This window comes from Papaver somniferum, chromosome 3 (assembly GCF_003573695.1).
Source record: "Papaver somniferum cultivar HN1 chromosome 3, ASM357369v1, whole genome shotgun sequence".
Lineage (NCBI taxonomy): Eukaryota > Viridiplantae > Streptophyta > Magnoliopsida > Ranunculales > Papaveraceae > Papaver > Papaver somniferum.
This window is the reverse complement of record NC_039360.1, coordinates 224984220-225004597: the sequence shown is the minus strand read 5'-3', so window position 1 is coordinate 225004597 and position 20378 is coordinate 224984220. Positions and strand designations below refer to the sequence as shown.

General features: G+C 33.6%; 2 protein-coding genes across 2 annotated transcripts; both read left to right on the top strand.

The window, feature by feature from the left end:
• Positions 1-792: 792 nt before the first annotated feature.
• Positions 793-1745, top strand: LOC113362180 (auxin-responsive protein SAUR71-like). The gene has a single exon (XM_026605141.1). The coding sequence runs from the start codon at positions 843-845 to the stop codon at positions 1353-1355; it is 513 nt and encodes a 170-aa protein (XP_026460926.1). The 5' UTR covers positions 793-842; the 3' UTR covers positions 1356-1745.
• A 14375-nt stretch (positions 1746-16120) lies between these two features.
• LOC113360733 lies at positions 16121-17573 on the top strand. The gene is made up of 4 exons (XM_026604203.1): positions 16121-16396; positions 16487-16537; positions 16653-17134; positions 17396-17573. The coding sequence occupies exons 1-4, from the start codon at positions 16121-16123 to the stop codon at positions 17571-17573; spliced, it is 987 nt and encodes a 328-aa protein (XP_026459988.1).
• Positions 17574-20378: the final 2805 nt, after the last annotated feature.

Here is a 20378-nt window from a genome sequence, read left to right as displayed (position 1 = left end):
CATGTAAATGAACCATTTACTGTGGTCAAATCCCGTTTAAAAATATATTCATTTATTTTTTTCTATTAATATGGAAGAAGAACAACTGAAAATGCTACTTCCCAAACAGAATAAATACACCACCCGATTATGGTTTGCCATCATCAAATCATACTCATTTGGGCCAACATTCATCTCCTTTCCTTCATTTGATTTTTCTAAGTAATTAAAATGCTGTCGAATTTCAAATTCTTCCAAACATGCTGAGATTGATAAAAGGTCTCAAACACTATAATACACTAGCCGATTATGATCAATTTACCAGAAAAATATAACTTTCTTTATTGTCTGTTCTGAAATAATATATCAGAAATTAAGATACTGACGAATTTCAGTTAGTCAAAAACCACATCTTCCTAGACCAGCTTAGTAGTTAGTACACGGTTTCAATTACTAGTTCATGATTCACAGCTCATGGATCTCCAAAAACTCTTTCAAAAATTAACCCACAAAAGACAAAAATAGAAGATCTTACGAGGAATTTCACATTTATTGAAAAATCTACACTCAAGGGTCATTTGGTCATTCGACGTCCGCTCCAACAGAAAAGTTTCAGGGTTCAAAAGAAAAAAGGGGTATTTATGTACTTACGAAATCTACATTTTCTTTTCCTAGTAAAACTCTGATTTTCTCGATTAAATAATAATCCAAAATTAAAAAACAATTATTCTCAATTTCTCAATTAATAGTTAATACTAAATAATATTATTATAAATATCCCTCTATTCTCTCTGAAAAACTCTCTTCTCTACATAAAAAAAAATTTCCTCTGCAAAAACCAGTACTAGCTCTAGTACTCAACAATGGCGAATAACAAGATCCGAAAAATAGTTCAACTAAAACAAGTAATGAAGAGATGGAAATCAATGAGTTTAGGCAAAACACACCACCACAGCAACAGATCTGATTCATCAGATTCCTCTTCATCTTCATCAGAATCCGACTCGAATTCAAGAAACAGAAGAATAAGTTTAAAGAGAATTCCATCATCTGGGAATTTAGCAGTTTATATCGGTCCAGAAAGAAGAAGATTCGTAATACCAACAAGGTATTTGAATTTACCAATATTTGTTTCGTTATTGAAGCAATCTGAAGAAGAATACGGGTTTCAGTCCAACGGCGGTCTGGTATTACCATGTGAAGTGGTTTTCTTCAAGAGGGTGCTGAAATTGCTTGATAAAGATGAGAATAGGTTTAGGAGATTAGAGTTGGATGAGTTTTTGAATTTGATTTCTGATACTGTGGATCCAAATTATTGTAGAGAAGGTGCTAAAGATTTTGGATTCACTCCTCTGTTGCCTAAAACTAGGGCTTGATTTTAAGCTGTGAGTTTGATGATGATGAAGAAAAAATGGAGGAGAAATTTTAGTAGGGTTTGTGTAAAGACTGATGAAATTGCAAGAAAAAAGATGTAATGGCCTAATCAATGGGGTTTTTTTTTTTTTTTTTTTTCATCCATGATTTCCTGTCTATTAATGGTGATGGGATTTCAATGAGATGTTTTTGTGTTTTCTAGGGTTCTTTTTCTTTTAGGACATTAATATGGGGTTGGGTTAGAGATTGTGGGAAATGCAAAATTAGTGCAAAATTTCTAATGCTAATTAATGGAGAACAAAATTAATGAAAAGAAATTTCATTTCTGTGATTTTAATTTGTAAGTAATTATGTTGTTGTTTGATTTGATTTGTTTTGAGGTCCTTTTGAGATGCAGCTTCAGTTCAATTCCAAATGTCCATGATGATTCATGAAGATCAGGCTTGTATTTCCAAATGTCACTGGTACAAAGTAAAAGGGGTGTTCTCCAAGTGTCAATCTGGGTGAGAGACCTAGTATTTGTTTATTTTTATTTTCAAAAATTAATTTTGTATTATAATTAAATTCATCAACTGCTCTCCTCATCTCCCATATCTATGAAAAAACAATGAATATATCGATAAGATTCTATTTGTGGGGCCCACAACACAGGTCCCAACAGAAGATTCGATCCTGGTGCCCTAGGGTTTTCTGCTTACACAAAATATTTTGCTGTCCATCATCACAACATTTGGAAATATCAAGCCTAGTTCATGAGATAAAATTAGCAAGTAGAATGGGATTGTCTAAGCTTTGATGTTATGACATTATGCAGCTCTTAGGAAAGATTAAGGAGCATGATATGTTGCTTTCCATCAAATAGCCCCAAACTGGATTAAAATTAGTTTCCAGTTTTTGTCCATAATCCATTTGTTTAGGCAGTTTATAGTGAAGAATGACTAGAGAGTGTGCCGCCCAGCTGCTTTCCATATCATGTCACGACCGCCCAACTAGTGCTATTTCCCTTGGCGGCACCCAAAACTCAAACCATTTTACGTGTTCTAAGATGCATACTTGATTTTGACACAATACTCTTGATGTCATTTAAAAAGGCAAAATAATAGAGCTTTTTAAGACTTGATTTTGATGCATACACTTGACCACACCATCTTAATAGGGTGTTTGGATTGAAGTAAAAAAATCGGTTTGGAAAAGTTTAAAACGATTCTTAGAAGTCGAAAAGTTAACTTTTTTGTGAAGCAGAAAAATCAGTTTGGAAAAGTTTAAAACAATTCTTAAAAATCGAAAAGTTAACTTTTTGTGAAGCAAAATAAAATTTCCTATGATAACATCCAAACATGGCATAAGTGTATTTCTTATCAAAAATTGTTATCTTCTCGACTTTTAGAGCATGTCTGGATACTAAAAGTATAAGTGCTTACGTTTATCCAGAAACAAACGCCAATCCTAAAAATCAGAGTGAATAAAATTTGTTTACAGAAAATTTTCTCTTTACTTCTAGAAGTTATTTGAAAATTTATCGCCAAACTAACCGTCTGTTTTTTTATTTGTAAAAGTCGAAAATCAACTTATCGAAATATCCGAACACCTTATTAGTACCACTTGGGTCATACGATTAATTGAAACACCAAATTGATTCTTTACATTATATGGTTGATTGGTGCACTTCTTTTTGTAAAGAAAATGTTGATTACTACTAAGATTCACCATTAGCCTAGTGCACTAGTAGCTGTTAATTTGGATATCTTAATCTCATTCTTCTGTCTGTCTCCAAATTTGATGGTTTGCCGTAGTTGTCCTTCCCTTTCACTTTTGTCTACCGCTTTATAATTATAATCATACTTAGTGCTAATCAAAGTCCCCCTTTTACAACTGTATGGCTCCCTTTATGACCTCCAAAGTACTCGATTATTTTTTGCTTTAATTTGTTTTATTTAACGTACTCTTTTTAAATCTCATAAGTGTTTTTGTCCCCTTATTTCATTTCTTTCGTTGGCATTTGGCTTTAAAATGTTTGCATGCCCCTTCAATTGATGAAATATCACTTTTATGCTGTACATATAATATTCTCCATTTGAATGTTATTTTTGTTTTTGTTGAAATATTAGTTATTAGGCGCCATAGGAATAAGACATGTTCAGGACTAGGTCAGCGAAAATGACCATACAAAGCCTAATTGCAGTTGATCATCATCGGAAATAATCAAATGGGTAGGGGTGTCAATGGGTCCGGGTCTGCCACTTTTAAAAATCGGTTATGATTCTTAACGGCTTTGGGTCCGGTTCCAATATTTGTGGATCCAAAATCGGACCCGTGTAGAGTTTCGAGTACTCGTCGGATCAGGGTATCCATTAGGTAATTTCTCTCTTTCGTTGGCTGAATTTAAATTATTTTTACAAAAATTTATTACCATTTCTTTATTAATGTACTAAATAAAAATTAAATGTAAAATAAAAATAAATAAAAGACAAAAAATTATCGATAAAGATAGCAAAATTCTTATAATTTTGCTAAAAAGATGAATAACCGGGTACCCGACAGGTATTACACGATAGGACCCGTAAAAATTCGGATCCACAATTGGATCTTAAGTTGTCAATGGGTCTAATTTTAGGATCCAGAACCGAACCCGAATCTACCAGGTCCAGTTCTAGGTAATTGGTACCCGTTAACAACCCTACTGAATGGGTATTCCTCGGAGATTAGGTGTTGTTCTATTTATCTTGAAAATCTCTAGCATGCAGATGATAGGCAATCCGGGAAATTATTCCCTTGATACAATAACCCAAACTGTGGAGCTAAAAACTTGCGATCTCGGCTGACAGGTGAACCAATCTATTAGGGACTGCATCAAAATCCAACAAGAAAGAAAAAAAAAAAAACCTCTTGGATCGGATTAAGTACATAACCAAGGAATTTTGTATCTTTTCTTCTAAATTTGATATTCTATTAGCGGTGATGAAAAATTGGTTTACCTCTGCTAAACGTGATATAAGACCATGACACTCTTTTGAAAAGAGATTCGATGCTTAAGTTGATAACCAGGTTTCACCGGGAACAGGGGTAGTATTGTCATTTGGCTAAATATGGAAAGTAACATGAAAAACGGAAATGACGGAAAGGGTATGTGAAAGAAACGTTTCACAAGAAATCTTCTCAACAGCTTTAGAAAATTACGGAAATATTTTCGTCTGTCTCCTCGTCCTTGCCGTTGTACGGTACTACCCACGTTTCTCTTTCTTCTCCAACAACCAAAAAGCAATCCCTCAAATCACGCTATGCACCATTCCGAAAACACCCTTATAACTGTAACTTTAATCTTAGATCGCCCAAATAAAATCCCTCATGTCTGCTGCTCTTTGTTTATATTTTACCTCCGTGGATTCTATTTATATGTGATCTGTTTCAGGTCAAAGAGAATTATTTTTATCCGAGCTCCAATATCAAAACTTGCAATTTGACCATTTTTCTTACTGATGGATGGTAAATTGGTAATTTAGCATAAATATTTGTTTAAAAATAAGAAAACGGTTACGTGATCTAACAGAAACCACTTTATCTTTTCTCTCTTTATTTTATTCCTTTTTCTGGTACTATTGCTTTTCCAAAGCTAACTGTCGGGTACAAAACCGCTAGTGGTTTTACATTTTTTTAACGAGGAATCAAGGCGAAGTACCAGGGAAACAAGCGTGCTTGTTTCAGACGTGTCTTTCGTAGGAAACGTGGATTCGATGAGGGGCCCAAGTATTACTTGGCTTCTAGATGTTGTTGAATTTAGGGTTTTCTCCTTTGTCTTGTAGTTGAGAAACAAGGTCATGAGATGTGTAGATTCGAGTTAAAAAACAATATCCAAAACTTCAGAGATTTCGCATTAGAAAAAAAGGGATGCGATTCTAATCAAACAACCATTTTTCTAATCTGAGGTGACGAGTAATATATATATTTGATGGAAGTATCAATATATATTTACACCAATGACAGCAAGAACTTTACGATTTTGGTGTAAACCATACATGTGTTTTTGAATTGTCCTTCGGAGTACCAATGATAACACTAGACTGTTGCAACCTTGACCACCTTTAATAAAGGTTATCATGCTTTTCCTTCGTTTCAAGCTAAGCAGATTCTTCAATCCATGAATCATGTCTATAGAAATATTCTATCATTTGCATTGGAGATTAAGTTTGATGATAGAAGGACAGTGAAGGTAACACCTTTTTACACAGGTGAAGGACAGTGGTTGCATACTTGCATTGGACAGTGAAGGGAGTGGGTAAACCATGGACTGTTGAGCAATAATTCTCAGAAAGATAACAGCAAAAAGGTTTGAATCTTCTGTTACTAACATGCTTGAGTTATTCCCTGTATGCATACGTCCAGTAAGACTCATTTGATAACAACAATAACCTTTCACTTAATTAATTCTTTATTTTTTTTATTTATGAAAAATACATTTTTTCTGAAGAAAAATGCCACTGTGTACACGCCAATATTTTGGCTCCAACATGGGCTAACTGGCGGTATTATAAACGGATAGTTCATTGGCCCATACCTGAAAATCAAATTGGCCTATTTTAATTGGAACTATAATTTTGGGCATATCAAAATCTTCCAAGGCATACTGAATGAAGACAAAAAAGGTTGTGAAATAGCAAAATCAGATAATCCCTTAACCCAAAATTTTTTTAATGGCAAATCTGCCCTTTATGTATTAGTGTTAATAACCTTGATTAGTGATTAAATATTTTGTTTAGTGATTAAAATAATTTTCAGAATTATAAGAGTTGTTTAGATGAAAAATTTGAGGATGAGTTGTTTACACAAACTCAAGATGATGATTTTTATGAGCCAAATCCTGATGATGAAGACATTGATGAGGAACCCAATGCTTCTAATACACAGGTACACTTATATCCTATACTTAATCTCACTTCTATAGTTAGGTTTTTTGAATCATGGTTCGGCGAAACAGGTTGAGGTTCGGCTCACATCTATGAGCCGAATCTACCAATTGATGAACGGTTCGGCTTACTGAATCTGTTTACTGCATGTGCCGAACTGTTTGCTAGACACTAGTTCGGCTTATATGAAAGTTTCATAGTAAGCCGAACAACATCCTGAATAGCTCGGAAAAAAAAATATTACCGTTTCGGCTTATATTTCGAAAATCGTATGAGTCGAACATCAATTTGTTATTTTTTGGGTTAAAATATTGTTATCGGTTCGGCATTGAGAATATCGTAATAGCCGAACCTCGTTAATGTGCTAGGTTCGACACATATTATGATTATCGAATACGCCGAACCCCTATGCATCTTTATCTGTGACTAGGTTCAGCTTGAAATTTCATGAAATTTCATGTCGAACTGTTCATATACACTTACAGGAAGCTTTTGTGAAGAACGGTTCGGCTAAAAACGCAACTCAATTTTGAGCCGAACCCAACACTGTAACCGTCATTTAATCGATGAAAAACATCAAATAGGAGATTGGGTTTGTAAAACTTGCTTTCTTATCCTCATTTCCGGAGTTGGAGATGCAGTTGGTTCAATTTCTGGTTCAATTGGTGGTTGATTTTCAGTTTCTACACCTTCATCTTCAATTGGTTCTTCTTCTTCAATTGATGGATTTGAAGACGATTTGGTTTGCCTAGTCCCTGCTTTTCTTTGTACGAGTCATTATGTGGTTGAGTTTAATCGACGATCAAATTTTTACGAATCGACAATCAATCATGATGATGAATTTTTTTTTTCGCAGGAGGGGGAAGAGTTCGGCTAGAGGAGGAGGAGGAAGAAGAGATGGTAAGGGAAACTGATTTTGATTTTTTAGAAAACTGATTTTAGATTTTTGTATTAAGGGTATATAGGTAATTGAACTACCCATAGGGTACCCCTTATAAGGTCACCCAAGATAGGACTATTGTTTTGTATGCCTAGAAAGATTTTGATATGCCCAAAATGAGGGTTCTTTAATTAGCCTAGTTCCACCTGTCCATTACTTTGTAGAGGTTATAATTCATTTTTATTAGGGCTAAAGATGAAGCCCTATTATGTAGGTTATAATTCATTTTCAGTAATATCTTTCTTTTTCTTCCTATTTTCTTTTTTTTTGAAGCATGTAACTACTATAAATATGTCCAGAAAGTACTTCTGTAAAAAAATAAAATATTACCAATACTCAGCCTAAAAATTATTATCATTAGTAAACGAGAAAATAGGATGAAGAATAGTTTCAGCAAAGCATTTCTAAAATTTCTCTAATTTTAAAAGCGGGGGAGAATGAGCTTTTCCTTTTAAAAACCAAAAACATTGGTCCCACCCTAGTTTGATATTTTTATATTTATTTTCTATCTTTGTTTAGTTTTATAAATGACAAAATCACCCTTAAATTTATATATCATCAATTTTTTATTCCTTATTTTATTCTTTAAAAAAATATTATTTTTCATTTCCAAACTTTTTTTTTTTCAACTTATCAATAATAAAAATCGGAGCAAATGTTAAATATTTTTTTGATTTTGGTTTCATCTTTTTTTGAAAATTATATCTATACTAAAAATTGGTTAAATACAATAATACATAAAGGAAATTATCAATAAACTTAATAATATATATATGTATATATATATTATTTTTGAAAGTAAAAAATTTAATTATCAATACACCCGATATAAAATTAAATAAAACTAACTTTAAAAACATGTTTGTTTTTTTTCAGTTGCTACAACAACAATAGTTGAACATGATGTATTACTAAATACAATGTGGTCGCTTTTTTAATCAACTTTAACTTGAATTCATATTTTACAAATATTCAATTGTTTTTTTTTAAACAACACAATATAGCAACGAATAGCAGAAAAACGTTTTTACAAAACTCACAGCAATACCAAACTAAATATCCCCGTGCTTGCTTTCGTTATAAATATCATAATTTGAGACCAACATCTAACTAGGTAGAATTATTAGTATCTTGGGAATTTAATTGGTTTAAAATTTTTTATCATCCAAGGGGTACCCACGTCCTAAATCGTCTTGTCTAACTAGAAAAGTATTTTAGAGAATTGTTAAACACTCTTTTAAGCAGAATACTAGTGATATCTAAAGTCTTAGGTTTCTTTTTTTTTTTCTGAAAAAAGAAGGTTATATTAAAAAGGAAAAAGTAATGTACAAAATCTGTGGGACAAGCTGGTGGTATCATTCTTCTATGGAAGGATGGTTTCAAACTTGATTTAGTTAATTCTTCAAACAACATGTTTCATGCTATTGTCAACAATGATCCTGCTAAGGATGAGTGGTTTCTCTCTTATATCAAAAACTTAGGAACCTCAGTTTCTATGCCTTGGGCAATCATTGGAGATTTAAATATAGTTATGAATCAAGCTGAAAGAAATATTAATACTGATATTACTTCTCAAGATGTCCTAGACTGCATTAGGGATACAGATTTATCTGATTTGGGTTTTATTGCTAACCCTTTCACTTGGGCTAGCAATAGCTATGGCACTGAAAAAATAAAATCTAGATTGGACAGAACCCTAGTCAATAGTGAATAGAACTATAAATACCCTGATTTTAATCTTCACCATCTCGTCCAAAAAGGTTCAGACCATTCTCCAATTTTACTTTCTCTTTATTCTAAAACAATCACTAATGGTAGACATTGGAAATTCTTTGAACATTGGCTTGATAATGATGAGTGCTTAAATGAAATTATGAATGCTTTGAGAACTAACACCACAGGGTCTGCAGCTTTCATATTTGCTGATAAATTAGCTAATAACATCTAGTATCAAAATGGAGCATACTGAACTTTGGTTAAATTCAAGCAAAGATCTCTAGTCTTCAACAAGAACTAAATCACTTGCAGGAATCTGACAAACTTGGAAATAATACTTATGTTGTTTTAAAGCTGGAAAAAGAAATTGATTCTCTTAATGACATTCAAGCTAGTTCTAATATACAAAAAGCCAAAGATCATTTTTACAATGACATGGATAGAAACTCAAAATACTTTCATATTAGAATGAATCAAAGAAGGATTATAAACAGAATTGAATCTCTTCAAGCTCCAGATGGTTCTTAGTGTCGGGAAAGGAATTTCATTGAAGAACTTTTGGTTTCTCATTTCAAAAATATCAGCACTACTTGAAATCCAACAGATTGCTACCACTTTCTCCAGCATATACCAGCTTGTATCACTGATCAAGATAATGAAAATCTCATTGTTATTCCAACTGAAACAAAAATTCATCAAACTCTAATGCAAATGGAGCCATGGACTTCTCCAGGGCCAGATGGGTTTCCTCCAGGGTTTTATCAATCACAATGGCAAGTTTTCAAAGATGATGTGTGTAAAATAGTGAAGGCTTTTTTCAGATCAGGATATTTGTTAAAAAAAAACTAAATAATACTAGAGTTACTCTAATTCCTAAAACATCTTCAGCTCAAAAACCTGAAGACTTCAGACCTATAGCTCTATGTAATACAATATACAAAATTATGTCCAAATTCTTGCTCTAAGGTTGAAGAAACACATGGCTAATATTATTTCTCCTTTACAATCAGCTTATGTCCCAGGAAGATTAATTTTAGAGAATATATGTATGGTCCAAGAACTTTTCAAATATATGAAGAAGAAAAAAGAAAGAACTTGTCACTTAGTTCTAAAAATGGATTTGTCTAAAGCATTTGATAGACTGGAATAGGTCTTCCTCATTGAAGTTCTAAGGGAATTTTGATAAACTGCCTCACTTCTAATTACCGGTTTAATAAACTGCCCCCGTTTTTTTTTCAACTTTTCAAAAGTGCCCCTCTGTTTGTTTTTCCATCCAGAGTCAACATTTATGGTCAACTGGGTCAAACACGAGGAATAAAATTACATCCCTATCCTTTGACCTTGGTCTTTATGACCTGTAGAGAGATAAGATTCATTCTCATCTTTCTCTTCAGTTGTAAACACGTCGGTCGGCTATGGTGTGGTTATGGCGAAATTAGTAAAATAATGGAGAGATTCAGAGACGAAACAGGGGTGATTTTGTGGATGAATAAAGATAGTGGTTTAATGGGTTTGTTGTGAATGTGCTGTTGATTACAAAGGATGGAGGATTCGATGGAATTTTTTTGAATCAGATCTAAGAAGCTAGGGTTTGTCAATTCAGTTAAATCCTTATGAAGAAATAAAAATATGTTGTGATGTGTCGCTGATTACAGAGAATGGAGGATTTGATTTAAGTATCGAGATTGAAAGAGAAGTTAGCATATAGAGTTTTTGTAAAGAATGATTGTGAAGACGGAGATGGAAATTGGGTTTTTTTTTTTGTGTTGAGATTCATGGAAGATTGAAAGAGAGGCATGATCGAGATTGAAGGGTGGTTAGGGAGATGTCGCTGCTGTGTATCGATTCATTTTGATTTCATTACCTTGTGCTGAAGTTGAGAATGATGCATAAATTAGGTTCGAGTTTGGTTGAATTTTGGATGAACTGAAATAGGTATCTGGTGAAATTAGGGTTTGATATTTGCTGTTGAAGAAATTGGAAAATGGGTTTGCTTCGAATTTGAGTTCTAAGTGAGATTGAAGTGTTCATAAAGGGTTTTGTTTGGATTTAATTTTGGAGAGATATTCAAGGCCGGAGTTGCAGATGCAGTTTTGAAGGTAGCTGTGATGATGAATCAAAATGTCTGAGATGAAGATAGGTTTTAAATGGTGGTGTTCTGCAATTGGTGGTGGTATTGAGATGTTTTTTAAATGAAACGGGTTAAGTTTAACCGTAGAAGGTGTATCTCAGCAAGAACAAGAAGAAGGGGTTTTGTGTTGGTGATGTTGTATGACTTGATGTGGTGCTGTTTGAGTTCAAAGTGCAAAAAAATATGAACTGAATCTGTGTAGATGAATGCATAGATTTCAGGTAAAAGCTTCAAGTGATGTTTGTGGTGATGTTTTGGTACTGAAATTGGCAAGGAAGACTGAACTGAAGTCTTGTTGCAAATTGTTGGTTCTGGTGGTTGCATCAGTTGAGTCGATAATGAATGGTTCTCTGAAATGTTTGTAGCCTTGATGAGCTGAAGCAGCAGATAAAGATAAGATTCAATGGTATTTTAGTTCTGATTGTAATTGAATCTCACAATCAGTATAAAGTTTATTTTCTCATAAGACTTTTGTTTCTTATTTTGTAATTTTTGGTTCTTCATCTGGAATAGGGTTCATAGGAATTTGGGGAAGAAAATGAGTTGAGTTGGGGTAACCCGTAGCTGAGTCGAATCGATGGCTCACTCAAAATTTCCTAAGGGTTTATTGGACTTTTTGTAGTAGCCACCTAAGCATTAACGACTTTAACGTGCCGTTTACCATTTTTTGAAAAAAACCGTCAAGAAAAGGGCACTTTATTTTTCTATATTCAAAATGGGGGCATTTTATCAAATTCCAAAGTTCTAAGGAAGTTTGGTTTTTGTGAAATTTTTTGTCACTTAGTCATGCAATATCTGAGTACTGTGCAAGTGGAGATCATGATTAATGGTTCACCTTAACCAGCTTTCAATCCTACAATAGGAATAAGACAAGGAGATCCTCTTTCTCCTTATTTATTCATTCTTTCTATGGAGGCTTTTTCAAGACAATTAAACTTTTATGAAACAAAAAAATCAACTTACTGCTATGAAAATTTCAAGGTCATCTCCTAAGATAAGTCACCTATTATTTGCAGATGACTGTCTCTTTTTCTGCAAAGCAAATCTCACTCAAAAAAAATTGTTTCTTCAGGTGATTGATGATTTTAGTGCTTGCGCTGGTCAGTTAATTAACTTTTATAAGTCTGCGGTTTTTTCGTCAAGAATATGAACCCTTCTACCTGCCAGATTATCAGTGGAATCCTCCAAGTAAGGAAACTTGATATCTCTGATGAGAAATATCTGGGTTTGCCTTTTTATATGGGTCTTAATAAGAAGCTTCCTTTTTCTACTCTTATTGAAAAAATGGAGACAAGACTCTCAAAATAGTCTGGTACTAATAACTCAGAGGCTGGAAGGTCTGTGATGATTAGGAATGTCACTAATGCTATTCCTGTTCATCACATGACCAGTTTTAAGCTACCCGACAGTACAATTACAAAAATGAATTCAACTCAACAAAAATATTGAAGGAACAAGAAGTCAAATATAGGAAAGCACTTCATTACTTGGAATAATGTTAATCAAGCAAGAGAAGAAAGAGGTTTTGGATTCAGGAATCTTGAAGTTTTCCACAGAGCTTTACTAGTAAAATCTGCTTGGAAATTATGCTCTGACGATTCTTCCATTTGTGCCAGATCTTTAAGGGCTAAATACTTTCATGATGGTCAAATATTCAATACTCAAAACAATATCAACTCTACCTGGTCATGGAGAAGTATCAGTTCGGAATTGCAGTTTATAAGAAGATTCAACTGTTGGTCTTTAGGAAATGGTAAGAAGATTAGAATATGGCAGTACAGATGGATCGAAAATCAAGACCTGCCACCAACTCCAAGAAATGGTGTAACTCACCATGTGAACTTTACTTACGTGAACCAGCTTTTTGATCCATTAACTGGTGGTTGGAACATTGCTCTTATTTTCACCCTCCTTGAAGACCAAATAGCAAGACTCATTCTCAATATGAATATCTAAAACAACTATGAAGACAAGCTGGTATGGACTCTTGAAAGAAATGGTTCTTTTTCAGTAAAGTCAGCCTACAGGAAAATGGTGGAGGATAAAAATGGTAATGCCTCAGTGTGTCAGAGGAAAGAGTATCTTTAAGAGATTATGGAAGCTTATAGTTCTTCCCAGGATTAATCAATTCGTCTGGGAATGCGTTAAAGACATCCTTCCAACAAGAGATAAACTATATTATTTTATTCAGAATGAAGACTCGGGCTTCCCCTTTTGTAATCAAGTGAAAGAAGAACCTGCTCATTGCATACTAGATTGTTCTTCTTCAAGACTTGTGTGGTTTGATACTCTTGGTTTACGATTTGATAATGCTAGCAACTTGAAAGACTGGTTCTGCTCTTGGTTTGATAAATTATTAGCTCATCAGATTGAGGAGAATGACCTCTGCAAGATTGCCATAGTGGCATGGTGTATCTGGAGCGTCAGGTGCAACAAAGTTTTTAAGAACAAGAATGCTTTGCCATATGAGATCATTCACAAATGCAAGAAGGGAATCGCGAACTTTGAAACAAAACCAATGAGGGCTATCAAAACCACTATTCCTCAAGATAGAATGAATCTTAGATGGTCTCCTCCTCCTAGAGGAGTTTTTAAAATAAATGCAGATGACTCTTTGTTAATAGAAACAAAACAGGAGGACTTGGACTGATAGTTTGTGATTTGCAGGTCAATTCCATGGAGCAAAATGCATCTACTTAACATGCGCGTGGAGTGCATAACAAGATGAATGTCAAGGTCTTTAGGAAGTAACATTATGGGCTAAAGAGCATAACTTGCAAAGTGTGGAGTTTGAGTTGGATTCGAGAATAGTAGTAGATGCAGTCAATAAAAATTCAATCAATATAGATAGGAAACTTTGTAATATGGTGTTAGACATTAAAAACCTATTTAATCGTTTTAATTCTTGGCATTGTCATTTAAAGAGAAGAATAAGGTGACAGATATTCTCTCTAAATTGGCCAGAGTTGAAAAACTCAGTAGTGTTTAGTTATCAACTTCTCATAGTTGTATAGCAAATCAATTACAGGATGAAGCTCACAATGTAAACACCTATCCTTAATCAATGCAATTTCAAGTTTCCAAAAAAAAAAAAGAAAAAACAAATATACAAAGCCTGAGAAACATATCAACACTCTATAATAGGTTTTTTTTTTCTTATTAATTTATTTATTTCTTAGCTTAATATTTCTTAACTAATTTATTCTTTTTAGTTTAATATTTATTAGAATTTGTTTTAATAGGAAATGAGATAAATTTATCGAGATAAGTTAAACTACACTGTCTTCCTTAATAATGGAGTTCTTGCAAGATTTAAAATTGTGAAATCTAAACAGTTTTGAAGTAAAAATTAAAAGTAGCAATTAATTTAGTTTCTCTGCGGAACGACCCTGCTTGCATTATCTTATCCATAACCGTGCACTTGCAATACATATTAAGAATTAAGATATTTCATCAAGTTTTTTGGCGCCAGTGTCAGACACTAAAAATTGTTATTTTTAGTTTCTTTTGAATTTTGTACATATTAGGCTACTTTAGATTTTTAATTTGTTTATATTCTTTTATTTTATTTTTTAGATTTTATTTTGGGTATTTTTATTTTATTTTTGCTGTGAAAATTCTCTTGAAGTTAAGAACGGAAAGTCGAACTTGCCGTCAAAAAGGTAAGTATGATCTTGAATTTTTATATTCTTTTTTTAATTTATTTTTGGATAATTAATATTTTCATTAGTTTATTCTAGGAACAATTTATTTAGTATTTTTGTTATTTTTAGATTAAATTAGATTTTATTAGAATAATATCTGAAATGTTATTTTATTTAGATTAGATTGTATGAGATTTTATTTTATTTTATTAGACTAGATTTTATTAGATTTAATTCTTTTTTTTAAAAATAATTAGATAAGTGTTGAAGGAGAAATATAGAGAAGAGATAGATCTTATTCATTAGATATCAATGTAGTATTACATAGGAATAAGCCTCTATTTATATCTTAGAGTCTTAACCCTGGATACATATAAATGGGTTGCACACATGGGCCAAAGCCCAACAATACTCCCCCTTGTGCGGTCCAATAGTAATGCTTCACATATAATGCTTCTGATGTAGCGGTTCATATATAATTCTTCAGATCTAGGTCCTCTCCTCCATTACCATTGTATCTAAGTTATCATTAAAACCTCACCAGGAAAATCCATAGGGACAAAACCTAAACTAAGGAAAAAGAATACAACTTTGAACAGCGTTCGAATCACAAATGTTGTCTCGTTGAAAACTTGACAAGGGAAACCCCAAGTGGGGTAAAACCTTAACGAAGGGAATAGAGTACAACACGATAAGTCCAGAAGTATGTCTTTGAAGAATACCTATAAATAGCAACCTTTATATGTTTTATAGGTGATTGATGAAAACTGTTAGAGCACTGCTCGGTCGAACTCGCATGCGTTGCTATCTCAAGCATGTTTTTCAATGTTAGTGATCAAAACTATAAGTCATGATTTCTAGTCTACTTATAACTAAGTCTCGGACTAGGATAGAAAGTGTAGTTGAGCTCAAGACTCCATGACGATCATTATACAAAGACGAAGAACTACTCAAGGAACTGGTGGAACTTCATCGACTAAAAGGTATGTGGAGACTTGAACGTATCTATCACTCAAAAGTCTATCTACTCTATCTCCTATCTTGAGACAAAAGTCGTTTTGCTATATAAACTCTGATTATACACATTTGCTATTTCGAGCCGAGTTTATCTCGCTTATCTATTTCTCGAAATATGAGTTGGTAATCTTTCGCTTTGACCAAGTTCATCTTTACTAGTGACGAAAGTCATATTAAGTTTCAATTACTTGAAAATATCTTTGACTAAAAATAGTGTGTGCACAACAACTATATAACGTCCTCTAAGAATGTTCAAATAATTGAAATGAGAATTTAGATTATATAACCATGGTTGGATATAAACACTATGTGTTAAGTCATACGTGTATAAGTCCTTATTCCTTGAACCAAAGTATGCGTACTTTGATGCTCAGGAAAGCCGGAACTAAAGTCCGCGTACCAAGTCCGCATACTAGCTATGGAAGCTTTTTCAAGACAGTTATATCATCTTGAAAACTCTATACAATTGACAGGAATGAAAATTTCAAGATCTTCTCCCAAGTTAAATCACCTTCTTTTTGCAGATGATTGCTTATTGTTCTGCAAGGATCTGGTTCAAACAAACAAGTTGCTTCAAGTTATTGAAGACTTTAGTGCTTGTTCTGGCCAGCTTATTAACTTCCACAGATCAACTGTCTTCTTCAATAAGAATACAAGTACTTCAAGTGCTCAGATTATCAGTGGCAACCTACAAGTTAGACAGCTGAGTATCAATGAAGAATAATATTTGGGATTACCTTTCTTTGTTGGTAGAAATAAGATAATCCCCTTCTCTAATCTGCAGGATAAAATGGAAAATAGGCTGTCCAGATGGGTGTCTGTCAATGTTTCTGAGGTAGGTAGGTAGGTCTGTTATGATCAAGATTGTGACAAATGCAATTCCAGTGCACCGCATGATCAGCTTTAAACTGCCAGATACTACAATCAATTGTTTAAACTCTTCTCAACAGAAATTTTGGAGGAATAAGAAAACAAACAAAGGAAAGCCTGCAATTTCTTGGAAAAAGGTAAGTAAACCTAAAGAAGAAGGTGGTTTGGGATTTAGAGATCTCAAACTTTTTAACAGATCTTTACTGGCTAAATCTGCTTGGAAATTATGCACAGATGATACCTCTGTGTGTGCATTGTCTCTTAAAGCTAAATATTTCCCAGATGGGAAAGTTTTCAGCATTAAAGAGAATCCTAATTATACATGGTCTTGGAAAAGTATAAGCTATGAGCTTATGTTTATCAAAAAATACAGCTGCTGGAGTATTGGGAATGGACATAAGATAATGATATGGATCTATAGATGGATCCCAGATCTACCTGATCCACCAACCCCCAAAGATGGTGCAGTTAACTATCAAAGTTATACTTATCTTCATCAGTTGTTCACTGATTCTGGAGGATACTCTCTGATTTTCTCTCTATTTGAAGATACACTAGCCAGGTTAATTATCAATTTGCAATACACCCACAACATGAAGATAGGCTTGTTTGGACTTTAGAAAGTAGGGGGAAGTTCACAGTGAAATATGCATATAGAAGAATGTTTGAGGATCAAAATGTTGGACAATCTCTGGATCAAAGGATGAAGAATATTTTCAAAAAAATGTGGAAACTCTCTATTCTCCCAAGAATAGCTTAATTTTTCTGGAAATGTCTTCTAGATATACTGCAGACAAGAGATAAGTTGTTTTATGCAATTCAGGATGGGAATTATGATTGCCCAATGTGTTCTCAAACCCTGGAGACATCTTCACATAGTATCCTGCATTGCAATGTTTCAAGAGCAGTTTGGTTTGCAGTTCTTGGCATTCATATTCAAGGAGATGCTAATTTGGTTACCTGGTGCACTAGCTGGTTTGATAAACTATCAGCTAATCTAATTCAACAAGAAGACATCTGCAAAATAGCCATAGTAGCCTGGTGTTTGTGGAACATAAGATGCGACACTAGGTTCAAGGGTTTGAAGATTTCTTTAGATTCAATCATTCACAAGTGCAAGCTGGAGATTGAGTTGTTTCAGAAGAAATCTGCAAAACGGCCTTCACAATCATCAAAACAATGTATAATTAATCTACACTGGAGCCCTTTAGATTCCTTTAAAATAAATTTTGATGGTTCCTTTAATTATGATACTAAAAATGGTGGCATTGGACTCATATTGCGTGATTTTGCAGGTGAACATAGGGGATCCAAATGCATCTACTTAGAATCGGCATGGAGTCCAGAGCATGTAGAATGTAAAGGTCTCTAGGAAGCTGTCAAGTGGGCTGAAGATATGCAACTAGTGAAAGTTTACTTTGAATTGGACTCCCAAGTTGTAGCAGAAGCAATTAACAAAGACAGCAACAATGTGGACTGGAGGATTCGAAATATGCTTTTGGATATCAAAGCTTTCTTCTCTAGAAATAATTCTTGGCAGTGCAATTATGTACCCAAAGAAAAAAAAAGATACCAGACATATTAGCTAAGTTTGCTAGAATTTCTTTCATCAGTAGTGTGTGGTTAACATCTGCCCCTGAAAATATCGTTTATGAACTTCAGGAAGATGCTAGTTTTGTAAACTTTGAAATTTAATCAATACATCTCTCGTTTCAAAAAAGAAAATGACTTAAAGCGTATTTTGTTTAGAATCGAACATCTCTTTTCCTAATATAATCTAATTTCACAAAAATTGCAATATATTATCAAAATAAACATGGAAGTTTAAAATAGCGTAATTTCAAATTCAAAACCTATATATATATATCCTAATGAATCGCAACTACTCAGATACGAAACCCTTTAGAGAAAATCTCGGAGCACTTTGTTCTTCCCACGTGCCCATACTCCGACCCTCTGCAAATAAGTCCAAACCTTGTTGTCAAAGTTTCCTTTAATAAGACCAAGGGACAACCCTTATTCAACCGATTGTTGTTCCTTCAATACCAAGACAAAATATGGAAAGACAAGGACTCTTGAAGAGTCGCATATTCCTTTTGAACAGACTAAAACTCAGAGCGCAACCACCCTATGTCGAATTGAACGCCTTCTTCCCAGCCAGATATCGACTCTTCTGTAATCTCATTAAAGGATTTTGAATGCATCTGTTACGTAACCAACAAGAGTTCGTCTATAGGCTAGTTTGGTATTGATGTGAATTTTAGAAAAGCGCTTTTCTGTTGTGTTGTGTTGTGCGTTGCTGTGGAAATAAATCGGCATGACGTTTGGTAAACTATAATTTAAAAAGCACTGTGCAATTAACAACCTGTAAATTCTGTTTGGCAAACTGGTATTTAAAAGTGCTGGTGATGTAGTTAATGACGAAAATAGACATATTTTAAAAATTAGTTTTAAATACAATTTTATTATAATGAATTATATTTCTAATTTTAACATATTTAATAAAATATAGGAAATATTTATTTTATTTTTTATTATTTAATAAAAAATTATGATTATGGTTTGCTTAGAAAATATCATTATTTTAATATTTATTAATTCTTTTATTATTTTAATAATAATTTTTAATTATTATTGTATTTATTATTTTAAATAAAAATGAAAAAAATAGAGAAATAAAATAAAAGTTATATCTATAATGTTAAATGTACAATATTTGAGGGTAAAACTTGTCTTTATAATAAATTAACAATGTTAAAATAGAGAATCAATTAAATTAACAATGTTAAAATAGTGCTGAGTAGCTTTTAAAAGCACGCCTAAAATGAAAGTGTTTCTCTCAAAAAGCACTTTGAATTTTTTTACCAAACACAATTTTTGGTAAAAGTTTGTTACACGGTACTTTTGGTTGAAAAAAACAATCCCAAACCGGACTTATGAAAGATAAATAACTTCCATGCTTGGGTGAAGTGAAGCCCACCCGTCAAGCGGTCCAGACAACTCGTTCGGACCAGTCTTAAGTGAAGAGGGAATTGGAGTTTCCGTGCTAGCACCTGCTTGATGTCCGTACCCTGAGGGACGAGGATTACGCCCTATGACCTAGCTTAAATTCACGGTAACTCCTACTCCGTTGCCAGTTTCAATTCTCTATTTTGCACTGGGTCTTGTGAACAGCATTTGATCCATAGTTAAAGAGTATAAACGTCAAATCAATTAGGGGGCATGTCTCTCACCTAGGGACACAAAAATCACGACCAACGCTAATCTGAGGAGAGTTACTAAGGTCATAATATTTTAAAGGAGATGTTTAAAACGTTAAGACATGTCAAATGTCCAAACAGAACAGACTCATTTCCTAATTCGAATTACTATACGAAGACGTGAGGACTGGTGACAATCCATTAGGAATTTGTGGGTACTTTCTGAAGCAATTATGCTTCGTCATGTCTTTTCAACAACATACCAAAAGGACACATCAAACGGATAAGCGATCTAAGAGATGTGGACATAGTGTTGAAGATAGTTTGACAGGAAAGAGTTCCGGATCGCCTGCCCGGGGACTCCGTCATACATTCAAGTTCATCCACTTGATCCTTGTATGATTATCAAGAAGTCTATTCTATCATGATATGAAACAAAAAATAAAATAACAAGTAATGAATTAAGAGTAGGAATGCATACCTGGTCAGAAGATTTACGTTTTACATCTGAGTTAGCAGAATCTACGAGCTTCATCGAACTCTGGCGAGAGGGGGCAGAATCACTGCTACTGTTAACAACACTTGAAATCATAACATTGAGCTTGA